Source organism: Triturus cristatus, chromosome 2_1 (assembly GCF_964204655.1).
Source record: "Triturus cristatus chromosome 2_1, aTriCri1.1, whole genome shotgun sequence".
Lineage (NCBI taxonomy): Eukaryota > Metazoa > Chordata > Amphibia > Caudata > Salamandridae > Triturus > Triturus cristatus.
Genome location: NC_140581.1, coordinates 876,261,111 through 876,283,228, shown reverse-complemented (window position 1 = coordinate 876,283,228; position 22,118 = coordinate 876,261,111). Strand labels below are relative to the sequence as shown.

General features: G+C 42.9%; 1 protein-coding gene across 2 annotated transcripts in view; it reads right to left on the bottom strand.

Moving 5' to 3' along the window:
- The window catches only part of GDA (guanine deaminase), a 700,191-nt gene that overhangs the window by 162,676 nt on the left and 515,397 nt on the right, over positions 1 to 22,118 (bottom strand). For both annotated transcript variants that reach the window (XM_085633026.1, XM_085633025.1), the window contains exon 9: positions 5,246 to 5,353. In XM_085633026.1, the coding sequence (XP_085489152.1) occupies positions 5,246 to 5,353 (108 nt within the window). The remainder of the gene's footprint in view (positions 1 to 5,245; positions 5,354 to 22,118) is intronic.

Here is a 22,118-nt window from a genome sequence, read left to right as displayed (position 1 = left end):
TCTGGGCACTGCTGGGAGGACTCTGCACACACCCCTTCTGTGTCTGGGCACTGCTGGGAGGACTCTGCACCCACCCCTCCTATTTCACGATATGTACGCTTAGAACATACACGGGTGTGGGTTTGCTCCATGCATACGAGGTGGGGGTACGTGTCGTACATACACGGTTGGGGTGGGGGTACGCTCATACATCTGCGGGTGAGGCTACGGGTCGTACTTACACTGTTGGGGTGGGGGTACGCTCCATACGTCTGCGGGTGAGGGTACGGGTCGTACTTACACTGTTGGGGTGGGGGTACGCTCCATACGTCCGCGGGTGAGGGTACGGGTCGTACTTACACTGTTGGGGTGGGGGTACGCTCCATACATCTGCGGGTGAGGGTACGGGTCGTACTTACACTGTTGGGGTGGGGGGTACGCTCCATACGTCCGCGGGTGAGGGTACGGGTCGTACATACACTGTTGGGGTGGGGGGTGCGCTCCATACGTACGCGGGTGAGGGTACGGGTCGTACTTACACTGTTGGGGTGGGGGGTACGCTCCATATGTACGCGGGTGAGGGTACGGGTCGTACTTACACTGTTGGGGTGGGGGTACGCTCCATGCATACGCGGGTGGGGGTACGTGTCGTACATACACGGTTGGGGTGCGGGTACGCTCCATACGTCCGCGGGTGGGGGTACGGGTCGTACTTACACTGTTGCGGTTGGGGGTACGTTCCATGCATACCGGGGTGGGGGTACGGTCCGTACATATGCGTCCCCACGCTATGTGATGCTTGTGCGGGCCGTACCCAGGCCTTTGCCATGTGGGTACAGCCGTCCCGCCATTGTTGGGATGACGTAGGTGTGGGCGGGGTACGACTCATACCCACGCTCTTAAGGCATGGGTACGGGACGTACCTGTATTGTTGTGTTGCCGGTTCGCGTCGTCAAGCACTTCCGTTGTGGCGGTCGCTGGCTTTGCTGGACACGCCCCCACCCCCTCGTAGTGACCAGGGCCTGGGGGTCAGGTATGTCCAGGGCATGTGTGCTGTGTGACTTTGGTGGGGGTTTTGTGGCCTGCCCCTGGTCCTGCCCCCCCCCTTTCCCCCCTCCCTTTGTTGTTCTGACCTTCTGCGGCATCTGCGTCCGAACCTGCAGAGGAGGTCGACTGCTATGAGGGCCGGGATGACACGTAGGTTCGGGTCCATGTCTGTCTGTCGCGTACAGGTACTCCTTGTTCGCGTCGTCCTGATTTCCCGGCAGTTTTTGGCAGCTGGAAAATATTCACCATGCGGGATGACGTCGGTGCGAATCGTGATTCCTGGTTCGTGAATGGCAGGCTGCGTGCGTCCCGACGTCACGTCGGCGCTTTCCCGGATCACATTTGTATGTTCATTTTCGTCGGTCGGGGTTTTGTACGATTCGTACGGAAATGGTGTTTCCGTGCGAATCGTAATTCCATGTTTGTATATTTTGACGACCGGGTACGCGTCGGACGGAGAATATGCTCCGTCCGACGGTTCGTACCCGGTTTTTACCAGATCGTGATCGGCACCTTTGTATCTCATTGCTACTGGTTCCATTCGTTACCTTTCAGAGAGGGCCCTTCCCATAGCAATTGCAATAGAGTCTAACATACACACTATATCCATATCATCACTCACTTCCAATTGGGATTCAGACATGCACAAAGGCAATCTCGACAAGCAATCTCTAATACCATTTTTAGCACCAGCCACAAATTCTTGTATACCGAAATTAATGGCCTAACATCACTACCACTCATGATGCTCCAGTCATTTGGCGCCTCGGTTCCACTGCACACCTTCACACCTCGTGCTGTCGCCAAGCAGGAGACTCTCCCATCTTCCAGTAACTGCTGCGAGCCACGGAAGAAGACCAGCAAAACTAATGGCATTAGCTTGTCACCACTGACAGGATGATGGAAGCAGGTATGTGAAGAGCATCTACTTTATTCAACTAACAGTCTTGCCTGCCGGCAGCAACTGCTGCCCTCAGAACCCCCACACCCTGTATTCTACACAGGGAACACCAAAGCCCCAACATTCTGACCCGACCCTACAGTATGATAATAAAATATTACTTATACACTCATACTATAGATATATATATATATATATACGCTCCTGTTTTGCCCTTGCAAAATGAGTTGCACTCTGAGCCAGTGTTGACACAAGGCCTTTAATAGGTAAAACATCGTCTGCCTCAAGATACAGTTAACAGCCGTCCCATCCTTCATCGCCTTACGCGTTTCGAGGGAATACGTCCTTCTTCCTCAGAGGCTGGATGATCAGGTGAGTGCTTTTCGCCACCTCCCATAAAATGCCAAAATACGCCCCCAGATGGGACGGTCCCAAGACACAAAGCACTATGGGAGGTGTGGTATTTGATAAACGCACCTCGTACTGTCCTTAAGCAATGCAAGCCCCAGATGGGCCTCGTGAGGCAGTGTCCATTATTAATCCTCGCCAGCACTCCGCAGTTGGTTCCGTATATCTTGAACCTGCAGCCCCCTCAGCCTCTCGGGGTGGTGCAAACTCTACGCTGGGCAGCCCCAAAAAATGTACGCTCCAGTTTTGCCCTTGCAAAATGAGTTGCTCCCTGAGCCATTTTTTGCGGCTGCCCAGCCGTAGAGTTTGCACCACCCCAAGATCCTGAGGGGGCCGCACACAAGCACGGGACACTGTGGGTATCACGACAATCAGAAGAGTGGTATATGCATGTTTTCCGTCTGGGTTCAATCATGTATAGCTAACGCCAACAGTTTGTTCTTTTGCTCTTAGGCACTTGCCAATAGGGCCGGTATGGCCGCTACATATGACAGCACCCCTATCTATGTGTCACATTATCCACTATGGGTGTGTTAGACATTTCTCATAAATGTTACAGTCCATTCCTCTGCTACAGGGCACTTGCCAGTAGGACTGGGGTGGTTTTTATAGTATTAAGTACTTTTAATACTGATTAGTTATTATACCATCAGTGGGACACGTAACATACAGTATGACAGGCTTGTCTGGAAATTGTAGAAATCCCCGTATTGTGGTTGCGACTGTGCGTGTGAGTTGCATGCCAACACCAATGAACTTCTATCTAGATTTTTGGTGAAATATATTATTTTAATGTTGTGTTTTCACCAAACATTAGGAGAACTAGCGATGTTGATACTGGCTGCTAGTATACTCACGAGGCATGCGCATGGGGCGCTGCTGGTTGTTTGTTTTTGAGCAGAATAACTTTATTGTGACAGGATGGCGAAATGCTTTTCCATTCATGGAATCCCAGAAGAGGTCACGGTAGTATTTTGCCTTTGTTGATAAGGGCACCAGAAGAGTAGAGGACACGTTGTACGTATCCACACATTTTTTACATTTAGATCATACGTTCATTAATTTCTATGAGGGTACGAAGTTATTTATTTTTCATGTACTTATCATATGTTGAATGATTACAGTGCCAGCAATATGATTTAGAACAGTATTGTATTTAATATATTGTCTTATTCATTAATTAATGCTGGCGGTTTTGAAAACGTTGTCCTCTTACTATGTTTACTGCTTTTCACAGTATTTATGTTGTCGACTATGGCGATTTCTCTTACATGTGATCAAGCCCATTGGCGAAACGCGTTGTGTAAATAAACAGTGGTGTAACTAATACTCCGTTGGGTCTGTGATTCCTGAGAGCTCGCGAATTGTAAAAGTTTAAACTGAAGAGTTGTGATTGCCGGTTATCTCCGCCTGCGTGTGCGCCACTCTCCATGGGTCCATGTAAGTCCGGAAGGAGTCGTTGTTTTGGCATATATATATATATATATACATATATATATATGTGTGTGTGTGTGTGTGTGTGTGTGTGTGCGTGCGTGTGTGCGTGTGTGTGTGTGTGAAAAAGGAGCAGAGAACTCTGAGTAGTTTCTAGTTTAGGTGGAGAGCAGCTCCTGTATAGAGTACCCTACAACACCAGCGACACTGAATTTGCTCACCTCAAATGTCTGCTGTTCTATCAAAGTTTTTAGGCATAGGATTAGCACAGTGCCACCCGCACCAAGATGGAAAGGGGCAAAATCTTTTGCCATTTCTACAGCAAAGTCTTTAAGCATAGGATCGGCACAATGCCATCCACGTCTGAGCTATACAATGACAAAAACCTTTTAACACTCTAGACTCAGTATACCAGCTTTGGATTGGTAAAATACCATCCAAGCCAACCTGAAAGCGACCCCTGGCATGTGTTTCGCTACCATTACAGCTCTTCAGAGAGGCTTAGCTTTGTCCAGACATGAGGGAGCACCCAGTATAAGTCAAAACAGTACCCTTTCAGGCATAGACTGCTGCATAAATTATGCAGAAAAGGAGCAGAGAACTCTGGGTAGTTCCCAAGGTTAGATGGAGGGCAGGTCCTGAATAGAGCATCCTACAACACCAGCGACACTCTGAATTTGCTCACCTCAAATGTCTGCTTTTCTATCAAAGCTAAGCTTTAAAGCATTGGATTAGCAGAGTGCCATCCATGCTGAGATAGAAAGGGATAAAGTATTTTGCCATTTCCACAGCATAGTCTTTAAGGGTAGGATTAGCACAGCGCCATCCATGCTGACCTGTAAAATGACAAAAGCCTTTTATCACTCCAGGCACAGTTTTGCTCTGCTTAAAAACTTTGAGAGTAAAGCAGACATTTGCGTCTCTTTTGAATCTGTTGAGCATGATGAACCTTTCAATAATGGCAGCATTAATCAATCAAATTCATAGGAATAATTAGTGTCACTTTGCCCAACACTAAATACCCTGTAATTAAAACAAAACTACTTTCTATGTTATGCTATATGTTGTTGTGTAAAGTTATTCATATTTAACTATAAAGTTATTAATATTTAAATACCACACATTTTGCCATTGGTATGGTCTTGCAGCATCACCATAAAAAAATTATTGTCATTAAGTTATCGAAGCCGGGTGCTGTGGCAGAGCATTCACCTTTTATCTACATAAGGATGTGTGGAGATTTTACATAGGTTTTCAACTGACTAATGTGGCAAACACACAAGGCATGTAGCTGTCTACTCAGTTCCTACCAGGACTCCCACTAGTAAAGGGGTGATGAGACTTGAGACTTAATGACCTTCTTCCAAACTGAAGGGTGTTGATAAGGGACTTCACATGCTCAAAATGTGTTCTACTGCCAGAATAGTGCCATCAACTGTGTAAGTATGCACTGACATAAACAATTCCAATAGTTACCTTTGTGGTTAAAAGTTTGTTACTTTCATATACTTTAGAGTAATTTTCCCGATGAGGATACATTTCTTTTACCGACAACACTTCTTCTTTTGCTTCACTTATATGACTCTAAAAGCAAAAAAATACAGCAAATTTTGCAATTAGTGTAAATGCAATAAATTACAGGGGCATCCACATGGACAGTATTATATCTCAGGCACAACTAATCCAAACTCAGAGCACAGCCACATACAAAGGATCTTTCTTGATGTGGATATGCATGAATGATGTACGCAGCTTACCTTACCTTGATTTTATTAGAGCTACCAATAGACACAATCTGTGGGCCACTTGCTGAACCACTCAAGGCCACATTCCACAAATGTTCTCTGTGAGTAGATCCGTCTAACCCATGATCTTGGTTTCATTTTCTCAAGAAATTTCATGAGTAAAGTATACTTAACTTAGTGAATCTGGTACAAAGGGTGTAGGGGGTTCTAATGGGGAGGTTATTGGCTGTATACAGTACCTTTCAAGCCTGCACATGTTAATAAATACACCGTTAGTATTTGTTTTAATTTTCAATGTTCAACGTACCAAGAACAGGTATGATAGAGTTGATCGTCATAAGGTGAATGGGTAATGTACATGCTTGATCAAAATGGTGTCCGATATTTAAAACCAAATGGTGCCCATTATTCACAGGTTTGCCATTTCAATTAGTTATATACTGATCCTTCAGAAAGGAAAGGTTATCATACTCATTAAAGAGGCAAGGCCCTTTCCGTGACATACATCTAATATCTTCAAATGCTTTAGTAGAGAGGTGTGGCTCACTGGTTAGAGGCGGCAGACCCGTAAGCAGAGATTCGGCCAGGGACCAGTGTTCAATTCCCGACGCGGCAGGGTCGTGGACTGTGGTCAAAAACGGACTCGTTAATTCTCGCCTCGGTACCTACTCTAACCAGGAACACACTCGGCAACTCTGGGCATTAAGCTTGCCTCATCTCTACAACGGCCCCCCACAGACACCGGGGATGCCTGGTTTCACCTTGGAGACACCCAGAAAGGGACCATCTCACAGGGAAAGCCAGGACGGGTTCCCCAGCGGTCTTCAGCGCCGGGACACCTCCTTGTGAGGTAGCTGTTCGCGCTCTACAAAATGCTGTATTATTATTATTATTATTTTAGTGTTCAACTTGTTTAACTAACTTGCTATTTTCATCTCTCTTTATGTTACCCTAGAGGGAACTCGGATTTAAAAAAAGATTTTTTTCACATTGCGTAGAACTTAGGGCCTTATTAGGAGTTTGGTGGTCCATTAAACAGCCGAACCAGTGGTGTGGGTCCACCTGCCATATTACGAATACCGCGGTGGGACTGCCACAGGGCTGCTGCTACCGCTGGAGTCCTTGACCCCTTGACGGTGATTCAGCGGTCAGAGACCACGATATGCTGGTGGCGCAGCTGCTGCACCGCCAATCATATTATGAGTTTCCTCACCACCACAGTTTTCATGGCGGTGAGCCCACCATGAAAAGTGTGTCATGAAGAAACTAAGGGGGCTCTACAGAGACCCCTTTTGCCTCAGGGCCTGGGGTGCATGCAGGGGGGAACAACGAGTGTTGGGTTCCCTCTCTTGGATAATAGAGAGGATATGCGTTCATGATCAACAGTCACCCCGTGCTATGTGCTTACACCATATGTTTGTATCATTCCCAGCCCTGAAGAGTCGTGGGATTACTCTTCCCCAACGAAACACGTGTCGGCTGGTTGCGTTTCTCATAAGAATAAAGAATATCCAGTATCACTCAAGCACTCTGGACATATTACTTGTGTTTAACGTTGCATCTATGCATTTTATTTTGTATGTGTGCACAGGATTATGTTGTACTATTTTGCTGTAGGGTTTTCCCTACACACATTGAGGGGTTACATAGGGTCTCCCCTTCCTGTATAGCACCATACCTACCTGTTCACCCAAACTCACTACACGCATATTTGCTGAGCGCCATTACTTCCTATACACTAAAACCCTTAACGCAGTTGTTCACCCATCGATTTAGGAAGGGCTGCCGCGGCGTTTGAACTATTGACTGGTTTTCTATAGCTTCCAATATGGATAGAGATAGAGAAGCTAATGAACTGAAGGAAGAGCAACCAGACACCTACTCTTCCTGATCAGGAAAGACATGAACTGCAGTGGGATTATACGCCCACAACTCAATTTACTGGGGATCAGATGTCGGGGCTGGAAGACAGCCTTAATACAACAATGAATACCATACTGCAGTCTGTATTGGCTCATCGGGAGGAAAGCAAACAAGAAAACAAGCGGACACAAACCGCTGTACGCAAGATGCAAGGTTCAGTCCGTAAAATTGCTAAAGTGTGTGGAGAAATCTCGGATAGACTTACAATGTTGGAGACAAGAACAGAAAACTTGGAAAAGGATGTCATGGTAGCCCAAAAATAAGTTGAGTCGCAAGAGGCAAGATTAGTAGATATCCAGTGGAAAATTGAGGAGCAGGAAAATCGCCAGCGAAGGAACAATTTAAGATTTTTGGGCATTCCAGAAGATAAGGGGGGACGGATATCCGTCTCTTTATGATTGATATATTGGCCAAGGCTTATCCTGAGCTTACAGGCTGGAACTGGTCACAAGAAATCCAGAGAGCTCACCGAATCCCGTTAAATATTAAGCAGCATACTCGAAATAACGAAAAGTCTAGGGCTATACTGGTATATTTCGGGAACTATCTCCTTAGACAGGCCATATTTGAAAAAGCTAGGCCAGACAAGAAATGTCAGATTGAGGGGCTAGAGTTTTTTACGCGCCCTGACTTTTGCCATATCACTGTAGAGAGGCGCTGGCGCCTTCGTCAAATGATAAATATATTTCAAGAGAACGGTGCTCAGGCCTATCTTATGAATCCGGCCAAACTAAAAGTTGTGATTGGGGATAGATCTCGTTTTTTTATTTCGGAAGTTAAGGCTAAAGAATTTCTAGATGACTTACAGAAATAAGAGAGGGGGGGAATATATATGATTTATTACTCTAAAGATCTGGAAATGTGAGGATTAACGGGAGTATAGCATCTTATGAAGACTTAAGGGAAAAGTATCAGATAAATCTGAATGTGAAGAAGGAGGGGGGGGGATGGATCGGGGATATGGCTTGGTATCCATCTAATGCCAGACCTAGGTCTGGAAACTTCCAAGGGGGAGGGAGGGGGGGTCAGGGGTCAGACAGGGTGGGGGAGGGGGGGAAGGTGGAGAAAAGAAGAGAAAAATGTAAGCAGGGCAGAGCAGATAAAGGTGGGAGAGATAGAATAAATATGTTAAAAGAGATGGTAGATTACATGAAAGAAATAACTCGAGAGGAACACTATGGGGGAAATTAGGGTGTGCTCAGTGAATGTGGGAGGATTAATTAATAGGAAGAAAAGAGAAAGGGTTTTTGAAATTCTACGATTTTGGAATCCAGAAATTATATGTTTACAGGAAACGCATATTTCATGGGCTAATAAAAATACTTGCAGATAAGAGGATATGAAATGGCAATATGCTCAACACAAACGACAATGATAAGAGGAGTAGCGATATATTCAAGAAATGATATAGGACCGGTAAAACTTATTTTGGCGGATAAGGGGGGCAGGTGGGCCATTGTCACATTAGAAATGGGGCTAACAATAGCTACGGTGTATGGCTCTAATCAAGATGACCCGAAAATCTGGACAGACTTAGAAGTAGAGCTAGCAACTTGGTCGACTCCTCTAATAATCTGTGGAGATTTTAACATACATAATGATAATGTGCAATCAACATGTGCTCAGTATCAGTATCAAGGTAGGAAGCCACAGGTTTACCGGGCGATACAAGCATGTCGAGAGTCATACGGACTGACTAATGCTTGGGCATATCAGTATTTTATTGATCTGGGATATACATATTATTCGCATCCTCACAAGAAATACGTACGGTTAGATTATTTTATGGTGTCCACCTCATTATTGGAAAATATGGAAATTAAGAAAATGCCACAAATTTTTTCCGACCACCATCCATTGATATTAAAAATAAATTGGCAGCAATATAAAAGTCATGGAATACGGCAATGGACATTTGATCGTAAATTATTATTTGATGAAACATATAAATGCTATATAAAAAGTTGGTCGAATGAATACTTTGAAATGAATAGATATAGTGCTTCAAGGATTATGGTATGGGACGCATATAAAGCAGGATTACGGGGGAAACGATAAAATATGCAGGACATCAGAAAAAACAGAGACAAAATATGATTAATGATTTAATGACAGAACTTGCACAATTAGAGACAGACCACACTAAACAGATTTTACATGGTGAACAGGCGATACTGAATGAACTATGGATGAAAAGTGCCGCTATTAAAGGTGAAATAAATATACATTTCCAGATACAAGTAGCTCAAACATATCAAGTATATCAAAAGGAAATGTATGAGTATGGATAAAAGGCAGGGAAACTATTGGCTCTTCGCACTCGGCAGAGAATGACTAGAAATAATATACTACAAATACGGAATACCGACGGCATACTGGAGACAAATATGAAAGAAATTATCGAGGTTTTTAAGCAATTTTATCAAAAGCTATATCAAGAGGATCAGCTAAGGGCAACCATACAGAGCAGTGGGATAAGGGGCATAGAGATGAGGAAGGTTGAGGAAGGAGCCAAATTAAAATTAGAGGAGGAATTTAAAATGGAAGAAATATCGATTGCAATGGCTTCGTTATCTAATGGGAAAGCATGTGGCCCTGATAAAATTCCAATTGAATTGTATAAACTAGTTCAGTTAGAACTGGCTCCACTAATATTAGATCTATTTCTTGATGTACAATATCGAGGTATTCCACCTATTTCATGGCGAGAGACTGATATTGTTATTTTCCCAAAAAAGGATAAGCCACCAGAGCTACCGGGCTCATATAGACCGATTGCATTAATAAACTCAGATGCAAAGCTCTACTCCAAAGTCCTAGCAAATCGGCTACAGCAGGTGATTGCTCAGCTAGTGTCACCATGGCACCATGGCAGCATGGCTTTATCCCAGACCGTGGAACTACAGATCACATCAGAAGGGTAATCTCGCTATTGGATATTGCTGAGGCCAACGAGGAAATGATAGCTATCATTTTTTAGATGCCGAGAAGGCTTTTGATCGTGTGGCTTGGCAATATCTACGGGATTTTCTATTGGCACGGGGGTTTGGACCACGACTTTTAACAGCTATTCGAGCCATGTATTATAACCCGGTAGCTAAATTACAGATTATGGGCAATACTTAATCAACCATAAAAATAGCTAGAGGGACAAGGCAAGGATGTCCATGTTCTCCGATTCTTTTTGCCATCTTTCTAGACCCCTTTATTGAACAATTGCCTCTGCTTTTTCCCTTTTAGATTTGCTTTTATCTTTCTTGATTGTTACCTGCAGGACACATAGTATTAATTTCTCATGTCTGAAGCTATCTCACTGTTTGACTTATCCTATCTGTTTTACCTGTATCCTCACCAATTTTATGAATATCATTTTCTGATTGCATTTAGAGCAGAACTGTTAGCCAGTTGTTTGGATTAATTTGTTCCTTCTACATCTTCCCTATTTTTTGTCTTGTCGATTTCAAAGGAGTAAGGCGACAGACAAGAAAACAATGAATATCAAACGCTTTCTCCACTCAACTGTGTGTTCCAGTTCTCCAAACATGAGGATACTGTCAGCCAAGTTCCCCTTTACACCTAGGTATAATACTATCTAGGTGCAAGCAACTCTGGGGACCTGCTATAACTTTGGACTCACGTTCACCAAAATTTATGTGCTTGGTTGTCTTTATATATTCATCTAAATGGAACCTAATATAGGTGAATAGTATTTTGGAGTGTCCCTCTTATCCACCTCCTCGCTTGATTCCCGTTGTATTTTTATCATTATTTCACTATTTTTGCACTTTACTCACTTTTAGATTGGTTTTAGGATCTTTTACATAGGCTATTGATTTTAAACAGCAATCTTGGGTCGTTCATATAGGTTTTATCATCAGATACTTTTTTTAACATATGTTGAAATGTTGTAACGAATTCTGATTGTGCATTATTTAAGGACATCATTTATGGTTACCATATGTATTAATATACATTTGTTTGCAGTTTGCACTACCATTGCGTATTTTGCACATTTGCATCTTGTTGCACCTGATGGCACTTTTTTGCACTTTAGATATCAGAATTTGCACCTACAATTGCGTATTTGCACAACTTATTATTGCACTTTAAACCCTTGTAATATAACATGCATTTACAAGGTGGTAATATTATCGTCAACATAGAAGAGCATTTAGAAGCAGGCATATCGATCAGTAAAACCATATAACATCTCAGACCCATGTTGATACAATTGCCAATGTATATGTATTTGTTACATGTTTTCCATCACCAAAAAACAGAATTATTTTGAAACCAATGTATTTTTTCCATGTCCATGGACACAAGCATCACGAGATTACCGAGTGCTCTTGATTTATAAAAGCCGAATGTTTCAGCAGTTACTTCATGTGATCAAGGCCATCTGGTGGCCGAAACGCGTAATGGCGTGCTGTGTGGGTGCTGATTAACATTAAATACCTGTGAAGCACGAGTTGGTGTCCGTGTGCTTCTTCCTCGCCGGTTGGAGGTGGGAGACAGCTGTTTGGATTTTCAAACTATTAAGAAATGTCAATATTAGATCTATGAAAACTAATGGGTATGAAACTAAAGTACTGGCTTATGCAGACGATATAGCCATCACGACGTCTGATCCAGAGTTAGCAATAAGAGAAATTGAAAGGATGGCGGAGGAATTTGGAAGTAGATCTGGATATTTACTTAATAGAAGCAAAACACAAATTATCTGCTCAAATAAATGTAATTTTTCAGATCAACGGCAAACTGAATCGGCAACTTATCTAGGGGTAAAGATAGGAGCTGATTTAGATAAAATATGGATAAATAATCTTGATCAAACATTAGATGAAATTGGGAAAGACTTAAGGCGAATAGACAAAATTCAGTTAACTATCGTTTTAAAAATGAAAGTCTTCCCAAAAATTTTATATCTATTTCACTCAATTCCTTTGAAAATACCAGGGCTGTTGAGCCGTAAAATGGAGACAATGTTTTCTAATTTTGTATGGCAATTTCAGAAAATCAGGTGATCTTTAAAATATCTAACACTTCCCCTAGATAGAGGTGGATGGGCAGCACCAAATCTACAACTGTATTATTGGGCAGATTTTTTTACAACAAATGGCTCCATTACTAGATGATAAGACCTTATGTGAAAATGATTTGCGATCAATATATCATTTAGCCATTGGTAATGAGGCTTCGGGTATGTTTCTAAAGAAGATAGAACCCAGCTATTACAAAAAAACCTGTCTAAAATCTGCCTGGAGGGTTTGGTCGAAAATCACGAAAGCATTAAAAATTACAAAATATAATAGATATTCCCCATTGTGGGGTTCATCATTGTTCCGAGCTGGGATGGATGATGTTATGGCAAGAAGGTGGGCATTGGTTGGAATCAACAGAATTAGCCATTTGTATAATGATAAATTAGAAATTATAAAATTTTTGGACTTGGTTAGACTCAAAGGAATAGATGAACAATTTCAATTTAAATATATTGAAATCTGGAGTTGGCTGAGAACACTTCCGCAAGAAACTTTTAATTTGGACTCTATACTAGCTTTAGAACTAGTTTTTCGAGGGAAAGCTCGGATTGGGGAATATTATAATATCTTGCTGAAAAATCTCCCGGATGATATTGGAAAAACTGAGGCTAAATGGGCAGAGAAATTAGAAGATGAGGAAATAGATATAGATCGGTCATTAGAACTAGCAAAAAAGAATCTTCTCTCGGCCAATCTCAAATCACAACACTACAAAACTATATTTAACTTGTATTATACTCCGGAGAAGCTATTTAAATGGGGAAAACGGGAGAATGATCTCTGCCCTCGGTGTAAGGATGGCCCTGCAGATAGGATTCACATGTTTTCTACATGTAGTAAATTGATATTCCTTAAAACCGGTATAGAAGAGTTTTGGGTAAAAACTATTAGTAAAAAACTTAGCTTAACCTCGACTTTAATGCTATTCGGATATGATTATAAACTAGGTCTATCATCATCACAGACAGATATTGTATTTATGACAGTGGCAGTAGCTAGGTTGTTGATTGCAACAGTTTGGAAGGAGGAAGAAACACCTAGCTACTTAGCATGGTTTTACCGGTTTCTTTATTGTATACCCAAGAAATGGCACTATATGAAACCAAGGGATATCGAGCTAGGAAAAAAAGGCTGTAAGATATGGGCATCAATGATTAATTGGTTGAAAGAAAGGAAATAAATGGAATAGGAAGACCTGGGAAAGTAAAAATGTATACTTTTGAAAGTGTAAATACGACCAAGACTGGATATATACCAGAATGGAGTATCAGTTTATAAGATCTGTTTTAATTTTTATTTTTATTTTTCCTGATGGTCATTAATAGAATACCCATAACATTTTTAATATACTGAATAGCGTCACAAACCCGGAATGCGCCAAAAACTCCATCATTCCATCTCAAGAACTCTGCGAGAACCTTGCTGTTTTCTTCAAGGAAAAAATTGATCTCATCATTAGGGATCTGGAAGTCTCGCCAGACTCTATCCCTCCCCCGACCTGAGACTGGGATCCTCAGTGGACCAACTCGCAGGGCCAACCTTGGCTTCGAATGATCTTTTACTCGAGTTTCCACCTCTTACGTACGAAGCATTTGGTAAACTAGCCAGAGAGATTTCCTCGGGGTCTCCCTTAGACCCTGTTCCACATAAAATATGGAAGGAATTTGAGAAGGAACTTTTTCTATCCCTACATCTTATCTGCAATCAATCTCTTGCGACTGGGACTGTTCCAGCTCAATGGAAGCGGGCGCTAGTCTCTCTGTTGTATTTAGTACATTTGGTTTCTTCCACCCACCCCTACCACTGGAACACCGGTGGAACGTGGCCAACGTTCTACTCGGTATCCCTTTGACAGTTAGAACCGTTATTGTGAGCCGTTGCCTGTACTGCCCGGCTATGGATGTATTGCTGTGGATCTGAAATAAAGTTATCCTTTTGGCTTAAGAAGAGTGGACTTACTTTTCTCAGATCTTTTCATTGGCGACGAGAATCGTGGGGAGGACGACGCTTTACATTCCCTCCATATGTGGCCGGAGCAGAAGATTAACAGAAAAGACGAGAGGAAGTGAAACTGTCAAGGACGACTTACTGTGCACGGTCTGAAGAGACAGTGAAGAATTCATTCCGTAGCGAAAGGCGACTGCTTTGCTGAGAATTCATCTGGAGCGAGAGGCGACTGCTTTGCTGACGGAAATTGGAAGTCACGGATGTTTAATCGAGGAAGCGTCTGGTAATACACATGCGCAGTGTGGTGAAGCGGCACTGAGGAGATCTGCGCAGTGAGGGAGGAGTTGCTGACAGGAAAGGGAGACACGGATGTGGAAGCGTCTGGTAATACACATGCGCATTGTGGTGAAGCGGCACTGAGGAGATCTGCGCAGTGAGGGAGGAGTTGCTGACAGGAAAGGGAGACACGGATGTGAAATTGAAGTAGCGTTTCCAACACATGCGCTGTGCGGAGTTTATGGAAAAACAACAGACTTGAGCAGAGTGAATCTGAGGAGTAGACAGATGGATCGTCGCGGAGGACAAAGGCGCTGACAGGGAACTGCATGTCAAGATATAGTGAAGAAGTGAAGTAAGGACAAATAGTAGACTTGAGTAAGGAAATTTAGAGAACTGTGAGCGGAGCAAAGGAAGGCTGCTGCGGTGTATTGCTCGTCAGTATAGAAGGTGGACATCAGTATTTTAAGAAGCACTGACAGTACAGTCTGAAGAACACTTAATGAGGTGTTTTGTGAGACTTTATGAGTAAGAGAGAGTATCTTGAGAATACGGAGGAGAAGAGTGTACCTAGAGACTCATACTGTAGGAAAATTTATAGGTGAAGAATCGTAGTAAAATATTCACATTTTGGTTTTGTGGAGTGTATGAGGGAAATCATAAGGAGTAAGAGTGGATAATTGTTGGTATCAAAAGTGAGCGTGTGTTACAGGTTAGAATATGGCGGCAGCAAGTATGTTACAACCTACACCTTTTTTGTCTGAGGCAGGAGAACCATTAGTAACATGGAAGGAATGGAAAAAGAGCTTTGAATCTTATCTCATAGCAATAGGAGCAAGTGGGTTTTCAGCAATAAGAAGACAGCATATTTTATTACATAATTTGGGTGGAGAAGGGAGGAAAATATTTGACAGCTTGCCAGAAGTAGAAGAAGAGGAAGAAGATGGAGAGAGGGAAGATGTGTATGAAAGGAGTATGAGGAAACTAGAGCTTCAATTTGCTGACAAAATTAACGTGGTTCTTGAGAGACATAAATTTTATGGAAGAGTACAAGGAAAAAATGAGAAAGTAGGGAACTATGTTGCGAGTTTAAGAGGTATGGCAAATTCTTGTGAGTTTAATGATTTGACAGAATCTTTGATACGTGACCAACTCGTACGTTGTACAAATAATAAGAAGATTCAGGGAAAATTATTAGTGGGAAATCCAGATTTGAAGATGGCCATTGATATTGCCAAGAGTGTGGAGCATACAGCAGAATGTATGAAGGAGATGAATGTCACAGGAGACAATTCTGTGAAGGAAATAGGTGAGGAATTAAAGGAAGTGTGTGCCATAAGGAATATGAAGAAAAAAGAAGTGAAGGAAGTAGCTAACAAAGAGAGAATATACAGTGAGAACAGGTTAAAATGTTACCGATGTGGTAGTAGTAGTCACTTAGCAAATAGTGAGAATTGTTTTGCAAGGACAGCAACATGCAGGAATTGTAACCGGAAGGGGCATTTTGCTAGAGCGTGTAAAGTTATGTCAAGTAGAGCAGTGAACAGTGTGGAGTATGGAGAAGGACAGAGAGGAAGTTTTGTGTTACAAGTGAGAAGTTTGGATGGAAGTAGTGTGAACCATATTGAGTTACCTAAATGTGAAATGGAGTTGGATGGAGAAAAGGTAGAGATGTTTGCAGATTCGTGCTCACCATTCACGTTTATAAACAGTGAAACATTCAGGAAGAGGTTCAAAGAAGAAGAAATTAGGTTGCACACTCCTGATGTAATACCAGTGGGGTATAATAAGGATCCTATCCCACTAGATGGTGTAGCCATTATGAAAATAACTTTTAAGGACAGGAGTACAGTGGGTAAAGTGTACATCGCAAAGGAAGGGGCAAACTTGTTGGGTTGGGGTCACCAGAAGGATTTGGGAATGAAGTTGGATCCTAGTGCTGTAACACCAGTTATGCTTGTGGAAAGGAGTGTGTGTGGAGTAGAGATTTGTGAGGAGTTCCCAGAGATTTTCAAAGAACAGTTAGGTTGTATGAAGGATTACCAACATAAGATAAAATTGAAGGCAGAAGCGAAGCCAGTAGCTCACAAATGTAGGAACATTCCTATCCTGATGAAAGAACCATTGAGAGAGGAACTTGATAAACTCCTAAGTCAAGGGGTTATAGAGCCTGTAGAATGTGCTGAGTGGGTTGCACCCATAGTTATCACGGCCAAAGGGAATACCAAGAACATCAGGTTATGCATTGATCTGAGAGAATTGAATAAGAATATATGGGTTGATAGGTATCCATTACCCAACATTAATGACATGCTAAATCAGATAAATGGGGCTGAGATTTTTTCGGTAATTGATCTGTCTTCAGCTTACCATCAAATAAGACTACACCCTGATAGTAAAGCTCTCACCACGTTTATAACGCCGTTTGGAGCGTTTCAATTTTGTAGGATGCCGTTTGGCTTGGCCTCAGTGGCGGCGGTTTTCCAGAGGGCAATGCAGAACATCTTGAAGGGGTTGAAACAAGTCTTATGTTTCCAAGACGACCTGTTGGTGTATGGTAAAAATGGTATGGAACATAATGATATATTGCGGATGGTACTAAGCAGGCTGAGGGAAGCAGGACTTACCTTGAAGAAGGAAAAATGCCAGATTTGGGTCCGATCAGTTACTTATTTAGGGCACATAATTTCACAGGAAGGGATCAAGCCTAAAACCAACTTGGTAGATGCCATCAAATTAGCACCATGTTCCACTAGCAAGGAAGAAGTTAAGTCCTTCTTGGGACTTTCAGAATATTATTCAAAGTTCATAAAGAATTTTGCAGACACGACTTACCCTTTGAGATGCTTACTTAAGAAAGGTACAAAATTTGAGTGGGATGGTAAATGCAATGCAGCTTTCAATTTGATTAAAGATAGAATATCTGAGGCACCATTCCTAGGATGTTTTGACACTAGCAAACGCACCATCATTACTACTGACGCGAGTTTGAAAGGGGTGGGAGCCACTCTAAGCCAAATAACTGAAAGTGGAGAGAAAATAGTGGCGTTTGCTTCAAGGGCTTTGACAGAGGCTGAATCACGTTATTCAGTAATTGAAAGGGAGGCATTAGCATGCTATTGGGCGATTCTGCACTTTAGAACGTTTATATGGGGCATACCATTTATGCTAAGGACAGATCACAAACCCCTAGTGAGTATTTTTACATCCAAAAGTATAGATAGGACAACTCCCCGAATTTTTAAATGGTTCCTTGGCCTAAAGGGGTACAATTTTGAAGTAGTGTACATACCGGGAGAGAAGAATCTAGCTGCGGATTGCTTGTCGAGGTTACCGCTTAATAGGCAAGAAAGTGAAGAAGAACCTGGAAATGAAATTGTAGTTTCCACTATCTCGGACGGCTTGGAAGAGATAGAATGGGAAGATGCTGTAGCTAAAGATGAACTGTTCTTCAGAATAAAAGAATTAATACAAGAAGGATGGCCATGCAGTCAAAAGATGTTGAAAAAGGGTGAAGAAGTGTTTTGGGAGGTGAGAAATGAGTTACACATACTAGGTAATAACATTTACCGAGGGAATAAACTGGTACCACCAGAGGGCATGAGAGAGAAGGTATTGCACTTAGCACATGAGGGCCACTTAGGTTGTAGTAAAACCAAAAGTAAAATTCGCCTACACTATTGGTGGCCGAAAATGGACAGCATGGTGGAGAAAGGTATAAGAGAATGTGTACCGTGTGCGATGAGCGACAAGAGCAAAGTTGTAAGCAAAGGGCAAATAGTTGCGGTGGAGGTTCCGACCGCTCCCTGGGTAAAAATTGCTATGGATATAGTAGGTCCATTAAATGTAAAGGGCCTAGGAGGTAGATTTGTCATTACGTTAGTGGACTACCATTCCAAATGGATAATTGTAAAGGTAGTTGAAAGCATCACTACTGAATGCGTAATAAGTTTTCTCCAAGAAGTATTTCGCACAGAGGGTGTACCACAGATCTTGGTCACAGATAATGGGGTACAGTTTACCTCTACATGTACAAAAGAGTTCCTACACAAGTTTTCAGTCAAACATCAACTCACACCGTTGTACTGCCCCAGAGCTAATGGGTTGGTAGAGCGCATTAACCGCATGATAAAAGATTGCATACAACTCAATGTGAAAAATGGCAGCAACGTGAGGAAGGCACTGGAGGACATGATTTGGTCTTATCTTATCACCCCTCATTCTGTCACGGGAGTGTCACCATTCAAATCTCTTAAGAGTAGAGAGCCGGGCACTAAATTAGGCCCGTTGTGGCTTGTTGGGGGAAGAAATGAGGAGGTGAGCAGAAGTAAGATCATGGAAAAGATACATATTAATCAAGGAAAATATGTAGAAAGGTACAACGAAACAATACGGAGACCTGCTAGGGTTTTTGAAGTAGGGGATGTGGTAAGTGTAAAGTTACCTGTTTTTGTAAAGGCAGGGGGTTCTAAATTCTCTGGAAAAAGGGTAATAAGCAAAGTTTTTAAGAATGTAGTTAAACTTGATGATGGACAGTATTGGAGCATGGATAGAATAGTCCATGACAGGAGTGATGATGAAGCTCAACAGGGAAGCAATATGAGATTTGACAGCAACCATCAGGGTACCAACCTTGAATCCAGGATGTGCACTAAAAGGGTGCATTCCAACCCTAGTTGGCAAAAAGACTATGTTATGTATTAATCTTTTGTGTTCAAAATGTGTTGTGGGAGGGAGATGTGTTGTATTTAGTACATTTGGTTTCTTCCACCCACCCCTACCACTGGAACACCGGTGGAACGTGGCCAACGTTCTACTCGGTATCCCTTTGACAGTTAGAACCGTTATTGTGAGCCGTTGCCTGTACTGCCCGGCTATGGATGTATTGCTGTGGATCTGAAATAAAGTTATCCTTTTGGCTTAAGAAGAGTGGACTTACTTTTCTCAGATCTTTTCACTCTCCTTTGCTAAAAAAGCCCTCTCTCGACCCGGACTGCTCAAAAAACTACCGTCCCATCTCCCTGTTACCATTCCCAGCCAAGATTGTTGAAAGATGGGTTGGCAACACCCTCTCCAACCATCTGGAACGTCATCAACTATTAGATGTTGATCAATTCGGTTTCCGGCCCGCCCACGGAACCGAGACCGCCCTAATCACCGCTATGGACGAGCTTCAAAGGCGTGCAGACAGAAGGCAGGCAACGTTTTTGATCCTGCTTGACATGTCTGCCGCCTTTGACACTGTGAACCATAAGATTTTGCTGAAGCGGTTGCTTGAGGCGGGAGTAAGAGGGTCGGCAGTGCAGTGGTTCCACTCATTTCTGCAGGATAGGCAGCAGGCGGTGTCCATCCCTCCTTTTCAGTCAGCTTTTACTTTGATTTCACATGGGGTCCCCCAGGGCTCAGCAATTAGCCCAATCCGTTTTAACCTTTACCTCAGACCTTTGATTTCGCTAATCAAAAGCTTTAACATTAAAATTGTCAACTACGCCGACGACACGCAAATGATCCTCTCCCTGGAGGGAGAGGATTCTACATCGGTTGAGGTCTTTCACAACTGCTTGCGTGACACCTCTCGTTGGCTTAAGGACAACTCCCTTCAGTTCAACGCAGGGAAAACGGAGGTGCTCTTTAGCGCTGGAACTAAGATTCCCGGGCCTTTTCCTGATAACTTCTGGCCCCCTGAAAGTGGGACTACAGTCCGGCCGGTGGAATTAGTCCGTAACCTAGGGGTCTTGCTGGACCATAGGCTCAGTATGGAGACGCATATCCATAAGATTACTGCTTGCTGTTTTGCCATCCTCCGTTCCCTAAGGAAGGTCCTTCCTCTCCTTCCCCCACATGCTCGCGTCCAAGTGGTAAGATGCACCATCCTCAGCAGATTGGACTATTGCAATGCCCTTCTGCTGGGATCCCCTGGATTCTTGCTGGACAGGCTCCAAAGGGTCCAATTAGCAGCTGCTAAGCTGGCCTTGGGGCTTCCTAGAAGAGCACACGGGTCATCCTCTCTGAGCAAACTCCACTGGTTGCTGGTGAGGCAGAGAGTACAATTCAAAGCCCTTTGTATAGCATTTAGGGCGCTCCATGGAATTGGCCCTGCCTCCCTACAATCGAAATTTGCTTGGTACACTCCAGCCAGGCAGCTTCGCTCCTCTGAGGCCAAGCTGGCAGTCGTTCCCAGATTCAAGAGAGTCAGATCCGGAGGCAGATCCTTTGAGGTAACAGCTGCCAAGCTCTGGAATACGCTCCCAGCTGATATTAGGCACATCTCTGAACTTCTCCCATTCAGGAGAAGGATCAAAACCTGGTTATTCCCCAAAACAACTGTCGGATAACTCCCGCTCCTGTTTCTCACTTTCACGCCTCTCTCTGATCCAGTCAGCGCCAGGATGCCTGCAATGGTGATAGTGCGCTTAACAAACGCCTAAAATAAATAAATAAATAAGATATGTATGAAAATGTTTATAATTGATAATATTTGATTGGATGTATCATTGTAATACGATATTTTTCTTTTTGTGTTTCTGCCCTGGTTAAATAAAAAAATAAAAAAAGAGAAGCTAATGAACTGTTCGGTAATTTGGCTAAAGGTACCAACACCAGTACTCCCTCCACCAGTGGAAACCCTATACAAAATGAGGGTCTCATATTTCTCAGGCTAGAAAGGCTAAAAAAAATGGAAAATGCCAGATGGTGGGATGGAGCCACCCTTAAACAATACTTAAGGCTTAACAGAGTTCCAAGAGGCTTACGTCCCCAGATCTTCCCCACATATGACGATCTTGATGAAGATCTTCTAGTAAAATGGGAAGAGGCACTTAACATCAACTCAAATACACTCATGCAGATCTTGATTGAGAGTGCAGAAAGGAAGATGAGAAAATTACAAGTAGAAATTGATACCCTAGTGCAGGAGGTTAGGGACCCCAACCTCAAAGAGGCTACTGACAAGAACTACTCCATTCTCAAAGATATATTACTGAGCCACCAAAACGAAATTAAGGACAGAAAAGCCAGGCAATTAAAACGTGTTGAGATTGACTACAAGGTAGGCAGGGTTTTCACCTATGCCCGAAAATATGACTCCCTGGTCCAACCAGGTGCACAACAAGAGAGATCAGCTAGAGTAGACACAGCATCCATTTCCTCTAGTTCCACTTCACTCAATGCCCCAATATCTAGTGACAGTGAGGTAGAAACCAACTCAGAAATCAGACGCATTGAATCATCTTTTTTACGGGAGGTCAGAACCATACGAAGAGGGAACAGAACCCAGGGCACATGGGTAGCACAAGACACAAAACCCACAGAGGCAAGAGAGGTAGACAAAGAGGATTACAAAAAGAAACTACGGTCTGGCAACGAGCGGAACAAGTAGAAGAGACAGGAATTAATGTATAAGTGGTCAACCTC